Source organism: Hipposideros armiger, unplaced genomic scaffold (genome assembly GCF_001890085.2).
Source record: "Hipposideros armiger isolate ML-2016 unplaced genomic scaffold, ASM189008v1 scaffold_46, whole genome shotgun sequence".
NCBI lineage: Eukaryota > Metazoa > Chordata > Mammalia > Chiroptera > Hipposideridae > Hipposideros > Hipposideros armiger.
The window spans coordinates 109559-124287 of record NW_017731396.1 but is presented as its reverse complement, the minus strand read 5'-3'; the positions used below and the strand labels follow the sequence as shown (position 1 = coordinate 124287).

The following is a 14729-nucleotide window of genomic DNA, read 5'->3' as shown; positions in this document are numbered from 1 at the left end:
GAAGGGGGTACAAAGGTAATTCAGGTTCCCAGACCTGCTGCCCAGTGACTCGTCTGCTTTGCCCCAGGGCCTCCCAAGAGAGACACAAACTCCAGCTGCACAAGGAGAAGGAGCAGAAACCCAGGAGCCCGACCCAGATGTGTGACATCTCAGTGCAGATAGAACCAGTGCACACCGATATTTTCCTGAGTAGCCAAGAGGTGAGTGCCCGCCCGGTCCTGGGCACCTGGGCGGACATGCCAAGGAAGAGCCCAACGGTGCCTTCCTTTTGCTTTTGAAAGCTCCAAAAAATAGTACTTGCTTATATGAAATGTGTAAGTAAAACAGCAGAAGACCCGCCTCTCCGATGGCGGTCACCAGGGGTTACAGCTGTCAACAGGTTGCACACGTACCGTCAGACCTTTTCCTCACAGAGACCACCACGTGCTCATGTAGCCATGACTGTGCCAGGGTGGGACCAGGCTTGGATCCGGGCCGCCTGGGTCCCAATCCCAACCCCTCCTCTCAGACACTGTAACCTCAGAAGGTTACTGTGAGCAAATTCCCTCGTCAGTAACAGCAGTCTGTAGCCACCTCATGGGGCTTTTGAGAAATACATTTTATTTATAAACACAAACGCACACAAACCTATATATACGTATATTTATTTCACAGATTATTTTTTTTGCAAAGTAATGGTATCAAGTCATATATACTTTGCAAATTGTTCTTTTGTTCCCAACATAACACTACTTAATGGACACCTTTTCAAGTAAGTACATAAAGATCTACCTCATTCCTCTAAATGGCCACATAGAATTCCACCGTGTCCCTTTTGTCCAAGCAGTCCCCTGCCGATGGACATTCGGATGGTTTCTGCTTTCGCAGATTGCTATAGTTGTTACCCTTCTGCATATGTAGAACGAGTTCCCAGATGTGAAATTCCCAGATGGGCCCAGAGGACATCCTAATGGTGCTTGATAGGGCCAGGATACTTTCCCAAGGAGCTCTGCCATCAATGCTCCATCGTGGGGACCTCTCTCAGGTACCTACCCAGAAGGCTTTGCGTGCCCAGAAGTCCCAGCTACGCAGCAAACAGGGCGTCTGTCTTTGAGTGAGACCAGCCTTAACCACACAGCCCTCGAAGGTGGCACTCAGGTTCTGCCCCCCTGTCTGGGGCTGCGAGGCGCCCATTGTCCGTGGTTGGCTGACTGTGGGTACGGTGCTTCCTTGAGGCCCCAGGTTTCCTGGAGTCCCCTTTTGTTTTATGAAATTAGAAAGCAGGGTGTTTCGGTAACGGACTTTGGATTTTCACTTGGAAACAGGGCCAAATGTGTCAGCTTGCCTTCCTGCTTCCTCAAAGATGCCTTTCTCCTGCCAAACAGCAGTGAGCCAGGCCCGCACACAGCTCCAACGAAAGGGCTTGGCGGCCCAGCCGCTGTCCTTGGCACCGACAGCTGTCCAGAGCACTTGAACAGAAGTGTCCCCTTACTGCTCAGGGTGGCCTGGAGCAGGGGTTGCAGTGGGTCCATGCAGCTAAGCCCCAGGGGGGCAGGGAGCAGGTCTCCCTCCTGCTGGAATCCCAAGCTGTTAGTGCAGAACCGGGCCCACATTCATTCGCTCATTCAACAACTATTGAGCACCTGCTGTATGCCAGGCCATGTGCTGCGCACAGGGAGGACGCACAGGGTCCCTGCCCACACCAGACCCCTCCCGACTCTGCACGTGTTTGCTGGGATGGATTGTTGACTGGTCGCCAGGATTGTTAGTTTCCATTAGGAGGCGGGATTAGCTGAGGAGGGGCTGGGGGGGAGGCTGCAAGATAAAAGGAAACAAGCATTTGTTTCTTCTCAGAATGGCTTCCACGCTTTGATCACTTCCTGCTTTCTAAGCCAGGGTGGGTCAGAGGGCTTAAGAGTTGTATGAGAAAGAATCTCCATCTTCTCTAAATAAACAAATTCCCAGAAGGGCCATGAGTAAGGGTCATGTCCGGCTCGGGCGTGCTCTTCATGCGGAGTAACGGCTGTCACTGAGCCTCGCTGCTGTGCTGCCCCCACCCACAGTGGCCAGTAGCTCCTGCCCCCAACACACACAACTGCAGGTATGTGCGTGTGCACACACAACACTTGAGGTATTTACTCCCAGGGCAAACATACACCATCAAAGAGACAGAGGCCAGTGCAGAACCAAGCGGGAAGTGGACCTGCCATACTTCCTGCAAGCAGGCCGGAGCCAGGACGGGGCCGAGTGGGTTCCTACTAAGTGCAGCTGGATGGAGCGACCCCTTCTCTCGACCCAGCTGGAAAGCTGGGCAAGCGCCTTCCGGCTCCTGATTCTGACCTTCTTTCACTCAGCCGCATATGTATTGAGCATCTCCTGTGCTCGGGGACAGCTACAGTGGAGACAGAGACTTTGCCCACATTCTAGAAAGGGACAGACAGGCGATAAACAAGTCAATAGCGAACAAAATGTCCGAGTGGGAGCCGCGCTCTGAGGAAATATATGGCAGGATTTGGGACAGAGAGTATCATGGTTGAGCGGGGAGGCTCCTTCCGATCAAGTGGACAGAAAGGCCTGTCCAGGAGGAGACTTGGAGCGCGGTGCGGAACCTGGAGGAAGGAATGAGTGGTGGGGACATGGGCGGGGGAGGACCAGCCCCAGGAGGACCTCAACCATGAGCCATGTACCTCCGATGACCAGTGTGGCCACTAAGGGCCAGGACATGTCATATAGGCCTTCAAGAAGCATTTGCTGCCTCATAGAAAGATCAAATGCATACCTCTTTCCTTCCCCTCTGCTTTGTTCTCCTGGTAGCATTTACACTTTCTGGAATTATTTATATGCTTGTTTGTTGTGCCTGCCCCACAGAAATGAGCCCCACAGCACAGGGCTCGTCTGTCTGGTTCCCCGATCTCTCCCCAGCGCCTAAAACAGTGTCTGGCTCTCTCTCTCTCTCTCTCTCTCTCTCTCTCTCTCTCTCTCTCTCTCTCTCTCCATATACATATATATCACACACACACACACACATACACACACACACACACATGTTCTGAATGTATAAAGTGAACCAAAATTATTATTTTAAAATTTGTTAAAAAAGAACCAAATTATCAGTTTCTTCCCTTTCTTGCCATTTTGCCTGGGGCCTCCCCTAGCAGGTTTACTAAACACCACTCCCAACACCCCTTCCCATTTCTATTTTTCTCTTGAACACCGCTGTCCACCATATATTTTCCGTGCTTATCTCACTGTCTGTCTGTCTGTCTCCCCACACTAGGCTGCAGAATGCATGACAGCAGGAATTTTGCCAGTTTTATTCACTGCTGTGTCCCCAGGGCCTAGACTAAGAGATGCTTGAAAAATCTTTGTAAAATGAGTGAGTGAGGGAATTGCTTATCCTAGAGCAGTGTTGTTTAACTTGGAGTCCATGACTGGGCTCCCCGAACCCCCAGAAGTTTTATGCAAATTATTGTGTGAATTTTTCTAAGGAAGGAACCCTGAATTCCTCCACATCCCAAAGGGGCACATGACCTTAAAAGAGGATGGAGACTGTTCCTTGTCTGTGCCCTTCATAAGCCCAGCTCTAGCCACGTGGCTGGTGGCGGCCATGTCGGATGGTGCAGGTACGGAATGTTTCTATTACGGCAGAAAGTTCTGCTGGACGGAGCAGTGCCAGGGGCTATGGACGTCTCAGAGGAAGGTTTTCCTTTCTCCAGACCAGCCAAGAGCCAGTCTATCAAATTCCCCCGGGCAAATATAAGACAGCATTTTTATTACCAGTTAAGAGGCAAGTATCATGTGTTCTCATCTAAAGATGCCCTTCCTGGAGCAGAAATTGATTGTTGTTCAGAAATGAGACCAGAATGACAACAAATGGAAACCCAAGCTTAGAAGAATATTAGAAGAAAAAAATAAAACACGGGAGGGAACAGAAAGGGGCTCTTTTATTTACAGTGATGCTAAGTAGGTAGGAAAGTTGGGTATCTTCCTAGATGTGACTTTATATTTGAAATGAAAATTTTAAATCCCTTATCGTCTTCAAGCCCCTTAACGGTATTTTCCAAAGGACTAAGTGACAAGGTTTCTGCTATACATAAACTGTTCGCATGTCTTCTAATATAAGAGAGGTATTCTCATCCCTAAAAGCTGCTCTTTGTACCATTCTGGCCACAGGAGCAGTCCTTCAGTGACCTGGGGGTCAAGTGCAAAGGGTCCAGACACGAGGAAATCATTCAGCGTCAGAAAAAGGCCTTATCCGAACTCCGTGTGCGAATCAAAGACCTTGAGAAGGCCTGCTCATCAAGTAAGTTTCCTCCTTCCTCGTCTGCCTGTCTGTACTCAGAGCCGTGGGCCCTAGACACCAGGGTTCACTTTGGGGACTGAGCAATTTGCCAGCTTCTATCCCTATAATTTCATAACCAAAAGGATGTTATAATACAACAACAACAATAAAAGATGGGCAGACATGATCTCAGAGTCAAGGGCAGGCCTTGATATTAAATAAATAGGATTTCATGAAAAACCCTCTGCATTGTCTTTCTTTTTCTCACTTCTCTGTGTCCCTATGGAAACTTGGTCATGGACTAACGCTGAGCAAGGATCAACCTTGAGGGGCCTCCTACAATACCCTGTTTAGAGGGGTGAGGGCTCTCCAGGTACCGAGCTTGCCGCTGGGTGGAGCACTGGGCTAGGACCCAGAAGCCTGGGTTCAAGTTCCACCCTCATTCCCGTGAGGCTCCATTAGTTGTGTGACCTTGGACAAGTCTGGTAAATAGTAGTGGTGATTATTACATGCAGTAACTTCTTCCTGAGCCTTTCTTTTGAGTCTAAATCATTTCTTTTCTAGATCATAAGGATCCCCTGAATGAATCATTTCTAGACTTAAAGACTCTCAGAATGGAAAAAAATGTCCAGAAAATATTGAACGCAAAACCTGATTTGCCAACTTTCTCAAGAATAGAGATCCAAGTGGTAACCCAGACAAGTTTGACTCCGCAGTGACTGACACATGGGAGGGTGGGCACAAGGGCAGGCGCCGTCTGTGTGCCCTGGCACAGCTGTGCATATCCGAGGTTCGGGGCCAGGTCCTGCCTGATGAGTTAGTGTCTGTACTGACTGGTCGGTGCCTTGTGTACCAGTGACCCACCGTTCGAACAGAAAGGCGGTATTCCATTGGTCCATAGCGTAATAGATCTCTGCATTGACATTGCTCCAGGTCAGCCTCTAGCGAGCCTGCCTTCTCACATCGTCTGTCACATTCTGCAGAAGCTATTCCGTAGGCTACTTTAGAACTATGCCCTGAGTTTGCCCAAAGTTTGCAAACTGTGAACTGAAAAACACGAACACCTAAAGGGCGGCAAAAGGGAGCCATGATTAAGGGGACACCAGTTTTAGAGCCAGAGAGACCTATGTTGAAACCCTAGCTCTGTAAGCTGTGTGACCTTGGGCGAGGCTATTAACCTTTCTGGAATTCCATGCCCAGCTATAAAATGATGGTGAAAAATTTAAAGGAGATAATTATGTAAAGTGCTTATCCCACTGCCTAGCTCATGGTGAACACTTAATAAATGATAGCTGTTATTGTTATTAAGTATTACTTAAATATAATAGTATTACTCAAGAAATCCTTCCTTAAAAAAAAAAAACAAAGAAAAACAAAGAAAGCCTTCCTTTCTCAGGGAGGATAGTTTTATTTGCCAGAATGTTCAGAAGTGATTTGATCATCACGTTGACGGCACCCTGTACCCTAAATGGATGTTTGAGTGTTTGATTGACACATGACAATGGACAGCTCAGGTCAGTGACAACCACAGGATCCATTGGGTGAGGCTAAACAGACATGGACTTTTAGGACAAATAAAGTCCTCCCATCTGTACCAACATTGTCCTCAACAGTTTCTAGACATTTCCTAGCGATGTAAGTCTTCAAAAACGTGTAGGTTTTCTGGATAAAATCAAATGCTCGTTCTCCGAGGCTGGCGTAAAGGGACAGTCTACAGGTGGAGAGCTCAGCTGGACCTCCTTCCCGTTGGCAATGACCTCTGATCCCACCACCGACACCACAGGTAGGAAACCTCCCGACTCTCTTAGAAGACCTCCATCCTCCGACGTTGGCTGTCATTAAGAAGGAAGAGACGGAGCAGGAGGAAGAATAGCTGACATCTGTTAAGTGCTGACTGTGTACCAGGCACTGAGCTAAGCCATTTACACTCATTATCTCACTGAATCCTCACAGCAGCCTTGTGTCACAGTTGCTATTAATATCAGTATCCCCATTATACAGATAAGAGAACATCAGGCTTCAGGAGGTCAAGTACTTTTCCCAAGGCCACAGATTAATGAATGATGGAGCCAGGTCTGTGTCCCTGGCAGTCTGCCGCTAGTACCTTGCCAGACTTCAGAAAAGGGAGTGGGGACTTTGAGAATGAACCCTGGAGCCCAGATTCTTAGGTGATCACCCCTCAGGAAAAGGGGGGACCCGGGGATGGGTGGAGACACTGAGCAGCATTTCAGGTTCTTTTCACAGCAGATCTACCCAGTTTATTGTCATCATCAAATACCCTCTTTTATTCTCATCTCTATAGATAAATCTGTCCACTCATCTATCACAGTCACTTTTTGGGCCACTGTACTTTTGTAATTGGGTTTGTTTTTTTTTAATCTCAGAGGTTTCCAGTGCAGTGCCAGCAAATGCTATAGGCTAAGAGATGCACATGGCAAGCACTTAAAACCTAATTTAGTTTTTTAAGGAGGTTTATTGTGGCTGTTTGTAGTCCTTCGGGCTCCTTGATCAGTCCAGTCCGGTGGCTTTTCCATGCAGCCGGTAGGGACTTTCAGCAGCCAGCTGGCTGACTCGGGTCCCAGCAAGTGCACAGATGCAAACACCATCGTGCGTTGTCTCTGGAAAGGGTGTGAAGGGACGCTCACCCACGAGGTTCCAGCACTAAGAGAAGGCTTGGCCAAATTTTATGAAGGCATAAAAACCAGATTCCTTTAATAAACGGATGCAGGCTATTTTCTTAACCTTCATTCATTGATTCATTCATTCATTCAACAAACATGCCCACTCCGTGCCAGTCTGCACCAGGTGCCATGGCAGGCACAAGAAACGGGACAGTGAGCAAAAGCAACACGACTCCTGTGTCCTTGGAGCGCGTCGTCTAGACCAGGGTTTCCCGTTCTCAGTGTTACTGATATTTTGGGGCCAGGTAATTATTTGCCGTGGGGCCATCTTGCGTTTCTGGGATGCGTGGCAGCATCCCTGCCCTCTACCCACTGGATGCCAGTAGCACCCGCCACCCCCAGTTTTAACAACCAAATATGTGCCCAGGCACAGCTAAGTGTCTGGGGAGGGGACAGCAAGGGCGGACAGAACCACCTCTGGTTGAGAACTGCTGGTCTAGAGGGAAGACAGACAGTGACCCAAGAACAAAACAAGTGATGTGTCGTTTTAGAGAAAGTCGTGCTCTGACGGTTAGGAACACAGTTACTAGAAAGCAGTTGACAAAAGACTCAGACTGGATGATAAAGAACTGACGTGAAAATCAGCTCTCCCAAGTTATTCGGCAGTAACCACACCGTGTTTTAACTTCTGGGTGCAGAAATTCATCATGGAATGCCAAGAGAGAGTTTTTATTTCCTTTTTATTTCAGCCTCAAAATGGCCTTGCCAACTCAGCGTCCATCCTAGCCACCGAGAAGCCAGGGAAACTGGACATGGCTGAGGCTTTGGATCTCAGTGAAAAGCTGGTATGTACAGACAGCCTCTGTCCCCCTCCTGTCCAAAGCTGGGTCCCCCGCAGTCAGTGTTAACCACGAACAGTTTCACTAAACATCAATGCTCCGTACCTATTGGCTGTTACAAAGGCTCTCCAGGGCCCATCTGCTTCCCCTGCGTGGGTCACACATGGCATAGCCGACTTCCTTGAAAAACAGGAATTAAAATGAGTGTTTATGTCTATTGACATTTCCCCCCCGGTTCTCCAAAAGGCGTCGTGTAAATGGATGTGGGGAAAAGGAAAGCCACACTAAAGTCCCAGTTGCACTAATTTCCAAAGCATATGTGTGTGCTCTGCAAGTACCAGAAATGAATGAAAGAGGGTTTGATGTTTACCCCCTTAAAGCGGCCGGCAGCGGCCTCAGGCCAGGCCTCTGACCTGTGAAACGCTTTCCCTGTAGTACATGGATATGAGCAAGACGCTCGGGAGTCTGATGAACATCAAAGACATGGCAGGTCATGTGTCCATGAAACACCTCTCCCCCAAAGAGAGGGAGAAAGTCAACCAGCTTCGACAAAGGGACCTCGATCTGGTGTTCGATAAGATCACCCAACTCAAGAACCGGCTGGAGCGGAAAGAGGACCTCTTGAGAGGCTATGAAAAGGACATAGAACAGCTCAGGTACCGCCCGCGTCCTCCCGGAGAGACCCAGGCCTCCATTCTCCCAGTTAAACCTCAGGCGCCTAGGACGGGGTCAAGAGGACAGAGGCCCGGGCGTGGAATAGCTCAAATATTGGGGCGGGCTAGGGAAGGAGGCAGGACGGTGACCGGGGTCTGAGGGAGGCAAGTCGCTGGGTGAGACAGCTGCCGCTGACATGCTCCGTGCCCTGATGCATAAGCTGCACCTTCTCTGAGTCTGTCTGGTGTTAGCGTCTGGGAACTTGTCATAGTCAATCCTGTCTTCAGTGGGTGCAGGTCTCCTTACCTGACTGGGAAAGTGGGAGGGCCTGGGAACATATTCTTTGTCCCCTCGTGCTACGTTTATTCAGCTGATCCGCTGTTGATTCTGCCCTCTACTCTCCAAATCATTGTCCCTCTCAGCCTGCGTGTCATGAAACCACAAAGTGGGCTGTATAGGGGACAGGTTTGAGACCCTCCCAGGTCAGGGACATTGGTGGTGAGCAAGAAAGGGGAAGGGAATGGAGACCCGGTCTCTCCCATACACTCAGGCAGAGCAAAGTGTCCGTGCAGATGTACGAGTCGCAGGTGGCCAGGCTGGAGGACAACATCTACAAGGAGGCGGAAGAGAAAGCGCTGCTGAAGGAGGCGCTGGAGCGCACGGAGCAGCAGCTGCACCAGGAGAAGCGGCTCCACAGGGCCACCAGGCAGCAGAAGGTGAGGTCTGGCGTGGCGCAGGAACACGGAGGCCGCCCCTCGGCATCGGGCAGAGGAAGGTGGCAGAATAGCTTTGGCATCAGGAAGACCTGTGCGTAGACCTTTGCTTTACCACCTACTGTGTAATCTCAAGCACGTTTCTTAATCTCTCGGAAACGCATCTGTGCTTTTTTGAATGGTGGCTATTATTTGTACTTTTATTGTTCTGCCAGGTCCTGAGGATATATAGATGAATAAGATCTCTGAGAACAGAGATATGGTTTCACTGCTCTGAGTGCCCAGAACATAGTAGACACCCAGTAAATATTTGGTAGATGGATGGATGGATGGATGGACGGACGGACGGTAGGACAGACAGGTGCATGAGAATGGATGGATGTCCTTGAAGAATGCATCCTTTAGTGCAGAACAGACAGGTAAAGACCTGACTTCAGGTGAGTTCCCTGCAGAAACCTGCCCTCCATCCTGCAAACCTTTCAGAGAGCAGGCTTCCTGGCTGGTAGCCCCAGAAATGAAAGCCACAGTCCTGCTCTGAGGGAGTACCGGATGTGGCATTTCTAGCATTCGCTGCTCTAAATTAAACATCACAGACCTCTGTCTGCATGTTTCATGGGGCTCCCTCAGGCAGACGACAGTTTCCTTTCACACCAAGCCACAGCCAGGGAGAGCTGGGCCAGTGACAGAGCCGTGACTTTTCCTTTGATATGCCCTCTGGAGAGCTCACCCCTTCTGAGGCACCCCCAGGGGTTGGCAGGCTAGGCCCCAAAGCAGAGACACCAGACCATGGAATGGGACAGCAAAGGGCCCAAAAAAGACCATTGTCATGTGCTGGCTAAAAATGTAAGAAAACCTGAGGATTTGCATAATCAGGCTTCATACATTATTCATGAGCTGTCTCATTCATACACACTGCAGGGGCTGTGCCAGCCTGTTGGGCACGAGACAGCCTTCAGTGGAGAAGGATCTGAAACGGCCAAGTTAAACCTGTGCTGGGGTTCCCCAGAAGAGCTAGAGCTGGGAACTTTCAAATTCATGGCACTCACAATTTAGGGAAAGATTTATAAGAATTATAGCCACACTCATGGCAACGCTGATGGCATTATTTATTGAGCCCTTACAGAGTGGCAGGCATCTGCTCCCCGCAGCACACACTTCCTCTGTCTCATCAGTCCTGTGAGGAATGCTGGTGAGTGTCAGCCCATTTGAGAGACGGGAAAACTGAGGCTGACAGAGGTCCATTTCTCCACGCCCACTCCTGTCTGCATCTTCCTCATGCAGGCATCCCCCTCACCTCCACTCACCGTGGCTCCTGGGGCTTTCACACCAGGACTCAGGTTTGCACTTAAGGTTTGCTAGTCATATGTTCCAGAAATTCCTGTTTGTCATGAAAGGAAATAATAATACATTTTAAAGTTTTGCTGGATTCTAAAGGGCACTCGTATACCTCTGTCTTCAAATCAGTTCCTTCCAAGGAGTATGCATTCATTTTTAAAATGGAAGTTAAAGGAAAATAGAATTCCTTTTTGCTTTAAGTTTGACTCCTAATATTTTCACAAGGAGCCTTAATTTATTTTTACTCAGTCTCCCATATAAAACTTCACCTGACCATAAAGATGTCATGGTTGAAGCACTGGGAAGTGAAATTACTAACCTTGAGCTTCAGAGCCACCACCAGCCTCCAAAAAAAAATGTTACTTGTAGCTTTACTGTTTGAACATCTCTTCACCGAGCAGAACTTTCCAGAATCAAAAGCCATACTTCCATACTAATACCTTTGGCTATGACAATGAGACTTGACATCCAAGGCTGGAAAAACCTCAGTGCTGACCATTCACAGAGGACCTTGTCATCAGCCTCCAGACGCCTGTGGAATGCCCTGGGTCCATAGCTCTGTCCACGTGACAGAGTGACAGTGACAGCGGCCAGGTTATGCTCAGTCTAGTCCACTCCCCACATCACTAGGGAAGGTGGCAGTGTCTCTCAGAGTTCACAGGGAGACTTCTGAGTCAAACAAATAGGGCTCAAGCCCCACCTCTGTCCATAAGTGACCCTGAATGAAGTGGCTTGACCTCTGTATATCAGGGTCCTCAGCAAAAACAACCAAAAATGGTAACGATGGGATCTACTTCATGAGGGCAGCGGAAGCGTTCAAAGACATAATGTTTGCAGTGCCTGGCATACAGCAAGCTCAGTTACTATCGGGGAGAGAAAAGGCAACTCATGGATGGGAGGGGACGAGTCCTGTACTTCTTTCAAAGAGCTTCCTGCCAGTTGACATGTCCAGCAAACCCTGAGCCACTTCCTGCTTTCTAGGTCCTCCCAAAGCCAGCAGGTCTTTTGTGAACCTCTTTTTTCTATTTGGTGAATACAGCTAGGGCTATGGCCAAGAAAAGGCCCAGATACTTTTTGTGAATGGGTTAAGGCTAGAATTTTCAATAGGAAATTTTAAATGCACAGAAGTTGCCATTTGAGAAGCACTGCAAGCTCTTTCTTAGCCCTTTCCTTGGGCTCAAAGTGTGAGAAAGGCTGAAGTGTCCTGGCAGCTTCAGGCTGCGGAAGCAGCTCTGCTCTCCTGCCCATCAAATCCTGGCCAAGGGGCATGGCCACAGCTCTGCCAAGTAGTAGGTCTCCGCCCAGCTAGAGCCCCTAACCTTCCCTCTGGTTATTTAGCTCAGAACCCTCATCTTTAAGATGAAAATAAAAATGACACCTAACTCATAACAACCCATTCAACAACAGCATGTATACAAAAACCTTAGCACATAGGACCACTCGATAGATGCTCTTATACCATCATTATTATCACCACTATCCTGTTTAACTCACTATTTTCCAAGATTTCCTTGGGTCCAGGTAGTCTCAAGATCCTGGTTCCCTCAGCGCCACTTGTGTGTTTTTGACCAAGGAGTACAAATTGGTAGATGTCGTGTAGGATGAGAATGGGATGGAGGTGGGACCCTCTGGCCCACACGAGAATGAAGAACTAAAATGTGGTTAGGGTGGCACAGTATATAGATAGAAGATGACTGAAGGAAAACACCTTCACTTGCCCCCCCCCGCCATCATTTGCCCACCAACTCCTGAATCCCAGCATTTCCTAGAAGCTCCTGAGGTGTGCGCCCCCCCCCCCCAGAATAGGACCAGTAAGGATACACTTAAACTCTCTCTTGCTCACCTGGTATTTTCACTCAGGGACTCTTGGAGGATCCCGAACATAAAAATGCAAAAGAATCAACACCTTGCAACTGTTCCTTCAAAGAGAGAGAGAGACAGGTACGGAGAGGTTTTTCTTATCTTACAGCCAGATGCAAACTCAATACAGTGTCTTCTCAAAGGGTAAAAGCTCATGGAGTATAAGTACCAGCATGTGCTGCCCAAGGAACAGCCACACACACACCCCCACTCGCGCCCCTCCCCCAGCCCAGCCCCTGCCCCCTCCGCTGCCTGCAATCTGAACAAATGACCTAAGAGACAAGCGAGCATCTAACCCAGAAGCTCCAGGTGAGAGAAGGCAGAGGAGAAGCGCAAATGTAGTTCTGGCTGACGGAGCAACCATCCTAGGCTCTGAATGATTTGGGAACTTGGAGACAGGTCATAAGAAGACGGGAAGGGTGGGGAACCCCAGGAACCCCTGCCCTGAGAATGAAATATGTGGGCGAAAAAAGGGGGAAGAGCGGGTCCAAAATGGAGCCAGGACTGAGGATGACCAAGTGCCAGTTGTAACGGCCTCCTCACCGGTCAGAAGGGGAGCCGCATTTGACTGTGGGCTTTCTGGCAGCCCATGGAAAATGGAAAACCAAAAATGGTCCAGAGTTCACGATGTCCATGAGGTAGGATGGATGCGATGCTCAGAAGTGTTCTCAGAACAAAGACAGTCCTGGAGTTTCCCTAGAGAGGACATTGTGGGATACAGTGAACAACATTCCTAAGAATAGCAACACAGTGTCGGCTGGGCCTGTCTGAGAACAGCTTTTGAGACAGACTGACGTCATAACACACATTCCAGGGAGTTCAAGAAAAGCAGGTGTGCGGGAGCCAGGCTCTGCCCTTCAGGCTCAGCTGTCCATCCTCTGATTGGATTTAGTCCAGAAAGATATTTTAGAGCAGTGTTCAAACTGGGGGTTTTTTTGTTTGTTTTGTTTTGTTTTAGCTGAGCCACGCTGCCACATGTTGGCAGCTCAGCGGCAGCTCAGCTCGGGCTGGGCATCGAACTGCTGTTGCTCAGAGCTCAAACCTTTGAGCGAGTTCTTAACCAACTGAGCCACTCGGCCGGCCCTTCCATTATGTTTTATACGCCAAGTTCTTCAAGAGATTTTGCTTGGGTAAAGGGGTTCCGCTACCAAAATAAAGCGGGGGGAGGAGATTGTTGGTTTAAAACCACTGCTTTATAATATCTGGGAATTCGGATGATGGTGACTGTCTTCTGAGCTTAGTTCCTCTCAACCAAGTTTGTGATAAGTATTAAGTAGCTGCAAGTTCAAGGCCTTCTCCACAGAACATGCCTGGAGAGCAACTCAGTTAAATACAGACCCACAAGCCTTCATAGACAGTCAGTCGCTCTGAGAGTAGAGTCAGCATCTTTTTGTAAGAATGAAAGAGACTTACAAGCACCTAAACCCCTGTCCCAAAAGACGGCCTTACTTCCTCCATGAGTTTTGTGAGCGTCCAGTAGGGCTGCCAGATTTAAAAGGGGCAAAACTAAACAAAACACAACAGGATGCCCAGTTAAATCTGAATTTCAGATAAACAACAGTTATTTAGTATAACTATTTTAGTATAGCAAATATTGCATGGGACCTACTACACTAAAAAATTATTTGGTTTCATTCTGAAATTCAAATTTAACTGGGCATCCTGCGTTTCAACTGGCAACCCCACCAACAAATATTTACTGAGCACCAACTACCCTATTTCCCCGAAAATAAGATCTAGCCAGACAATAAGCCATAGCTTGATTTTAGGTGCCAAAATATGGCACCTCGGCATACTGAATATTTTAAGCTCTGTGTTTGTGGAAAAGGCACCCTTCTCCCTGAAACTGGTCATAAAACCCTTATGAGGTGCATGCCCTCCATATCCTGGAGGAATCATGCTACAGCTTCTTCTCTGGCGAGGTCTTATTTTCAGGGAAACACAGTAAACGCCAGGGCTGTGAAGCAAATGTTGCAAGATGGCAGCCCACAAATGTATTTAATTTGGTTCATGGGATTTTTTTTTTAAGTAACATTTCAAAATACGGCACTTTCACAGGATATTCTGGATTTGCGGCTTCTCTGGGAAACTCGGAAGATGTGGCGACACTAAGCCCACAGTCCCACAGGTCGCCATTTTCCAGGCCCTTAGAAAGGTGCTGGGCTCGTGGGTTCACTGCCATCGCCACCGGGCTCACTTCACCCACTTTTTTTTTTTTTTAAGATTTTTATTGGGGAATTGGGGGGATGGGAACAACGCTGGGGGCCACTCGGCCGGCCCCCACTTCTTTTACTTCCCTGGCCCCTGTAGGCAGCAGGTTGGTGGCCCCAGTGGATGCTCAGGGCTTCCTGAGAACATCCCCCTCCCAACGCCCCTGCACATTCACTTGTTGGTCCCAGCTCGCTCGCTCTCTCTCTCTCTCTCTCTCTCTCTCTCTCTCTCTCTC

At 48.7% G+C, this 14729-nt stretch overlaps 1 protein-coding gene across 1 annotated transcript in view; it reads left to right on the top strand.

Annotated features, from left to right (window-relative positions):
* FHAD1 (forkhead associated phosphopeptide binding domain 1) overlaps positions 1 to 14729 on the top strand; it is a 134596-nt gene that overhangs the window by 113203 nt on the left and 6664 nt on the right. The window contains exons 23-29 of the mRNA XM_019639688.1: positions 68 to 200; positions 4153 to 4282; positions 4826 to 4950; positions 7632 to 7727; positions 8157 to 8377; positions 8926 to 9091; positions 12284 to 12364. Coding sequence (XP_019495233.1) covers positions 68 to 200; positions 4153 to 4282; positions 4826 to 4950; positions 7632 to 7727; positions 8157 to 8377; positions 8926 to 9091; positions 12284 to 12364 — 952 coding nt within the window. The remainder of the gene's footprint in view (positions 1 to 67; positions 201 to 4152; positions 4283 to 4825; positions 4951 to 7631; positions 7728 to 8156; positions 8378 to 8925; positions 9092 to 12283; positions 12365 to 14729) is intronic.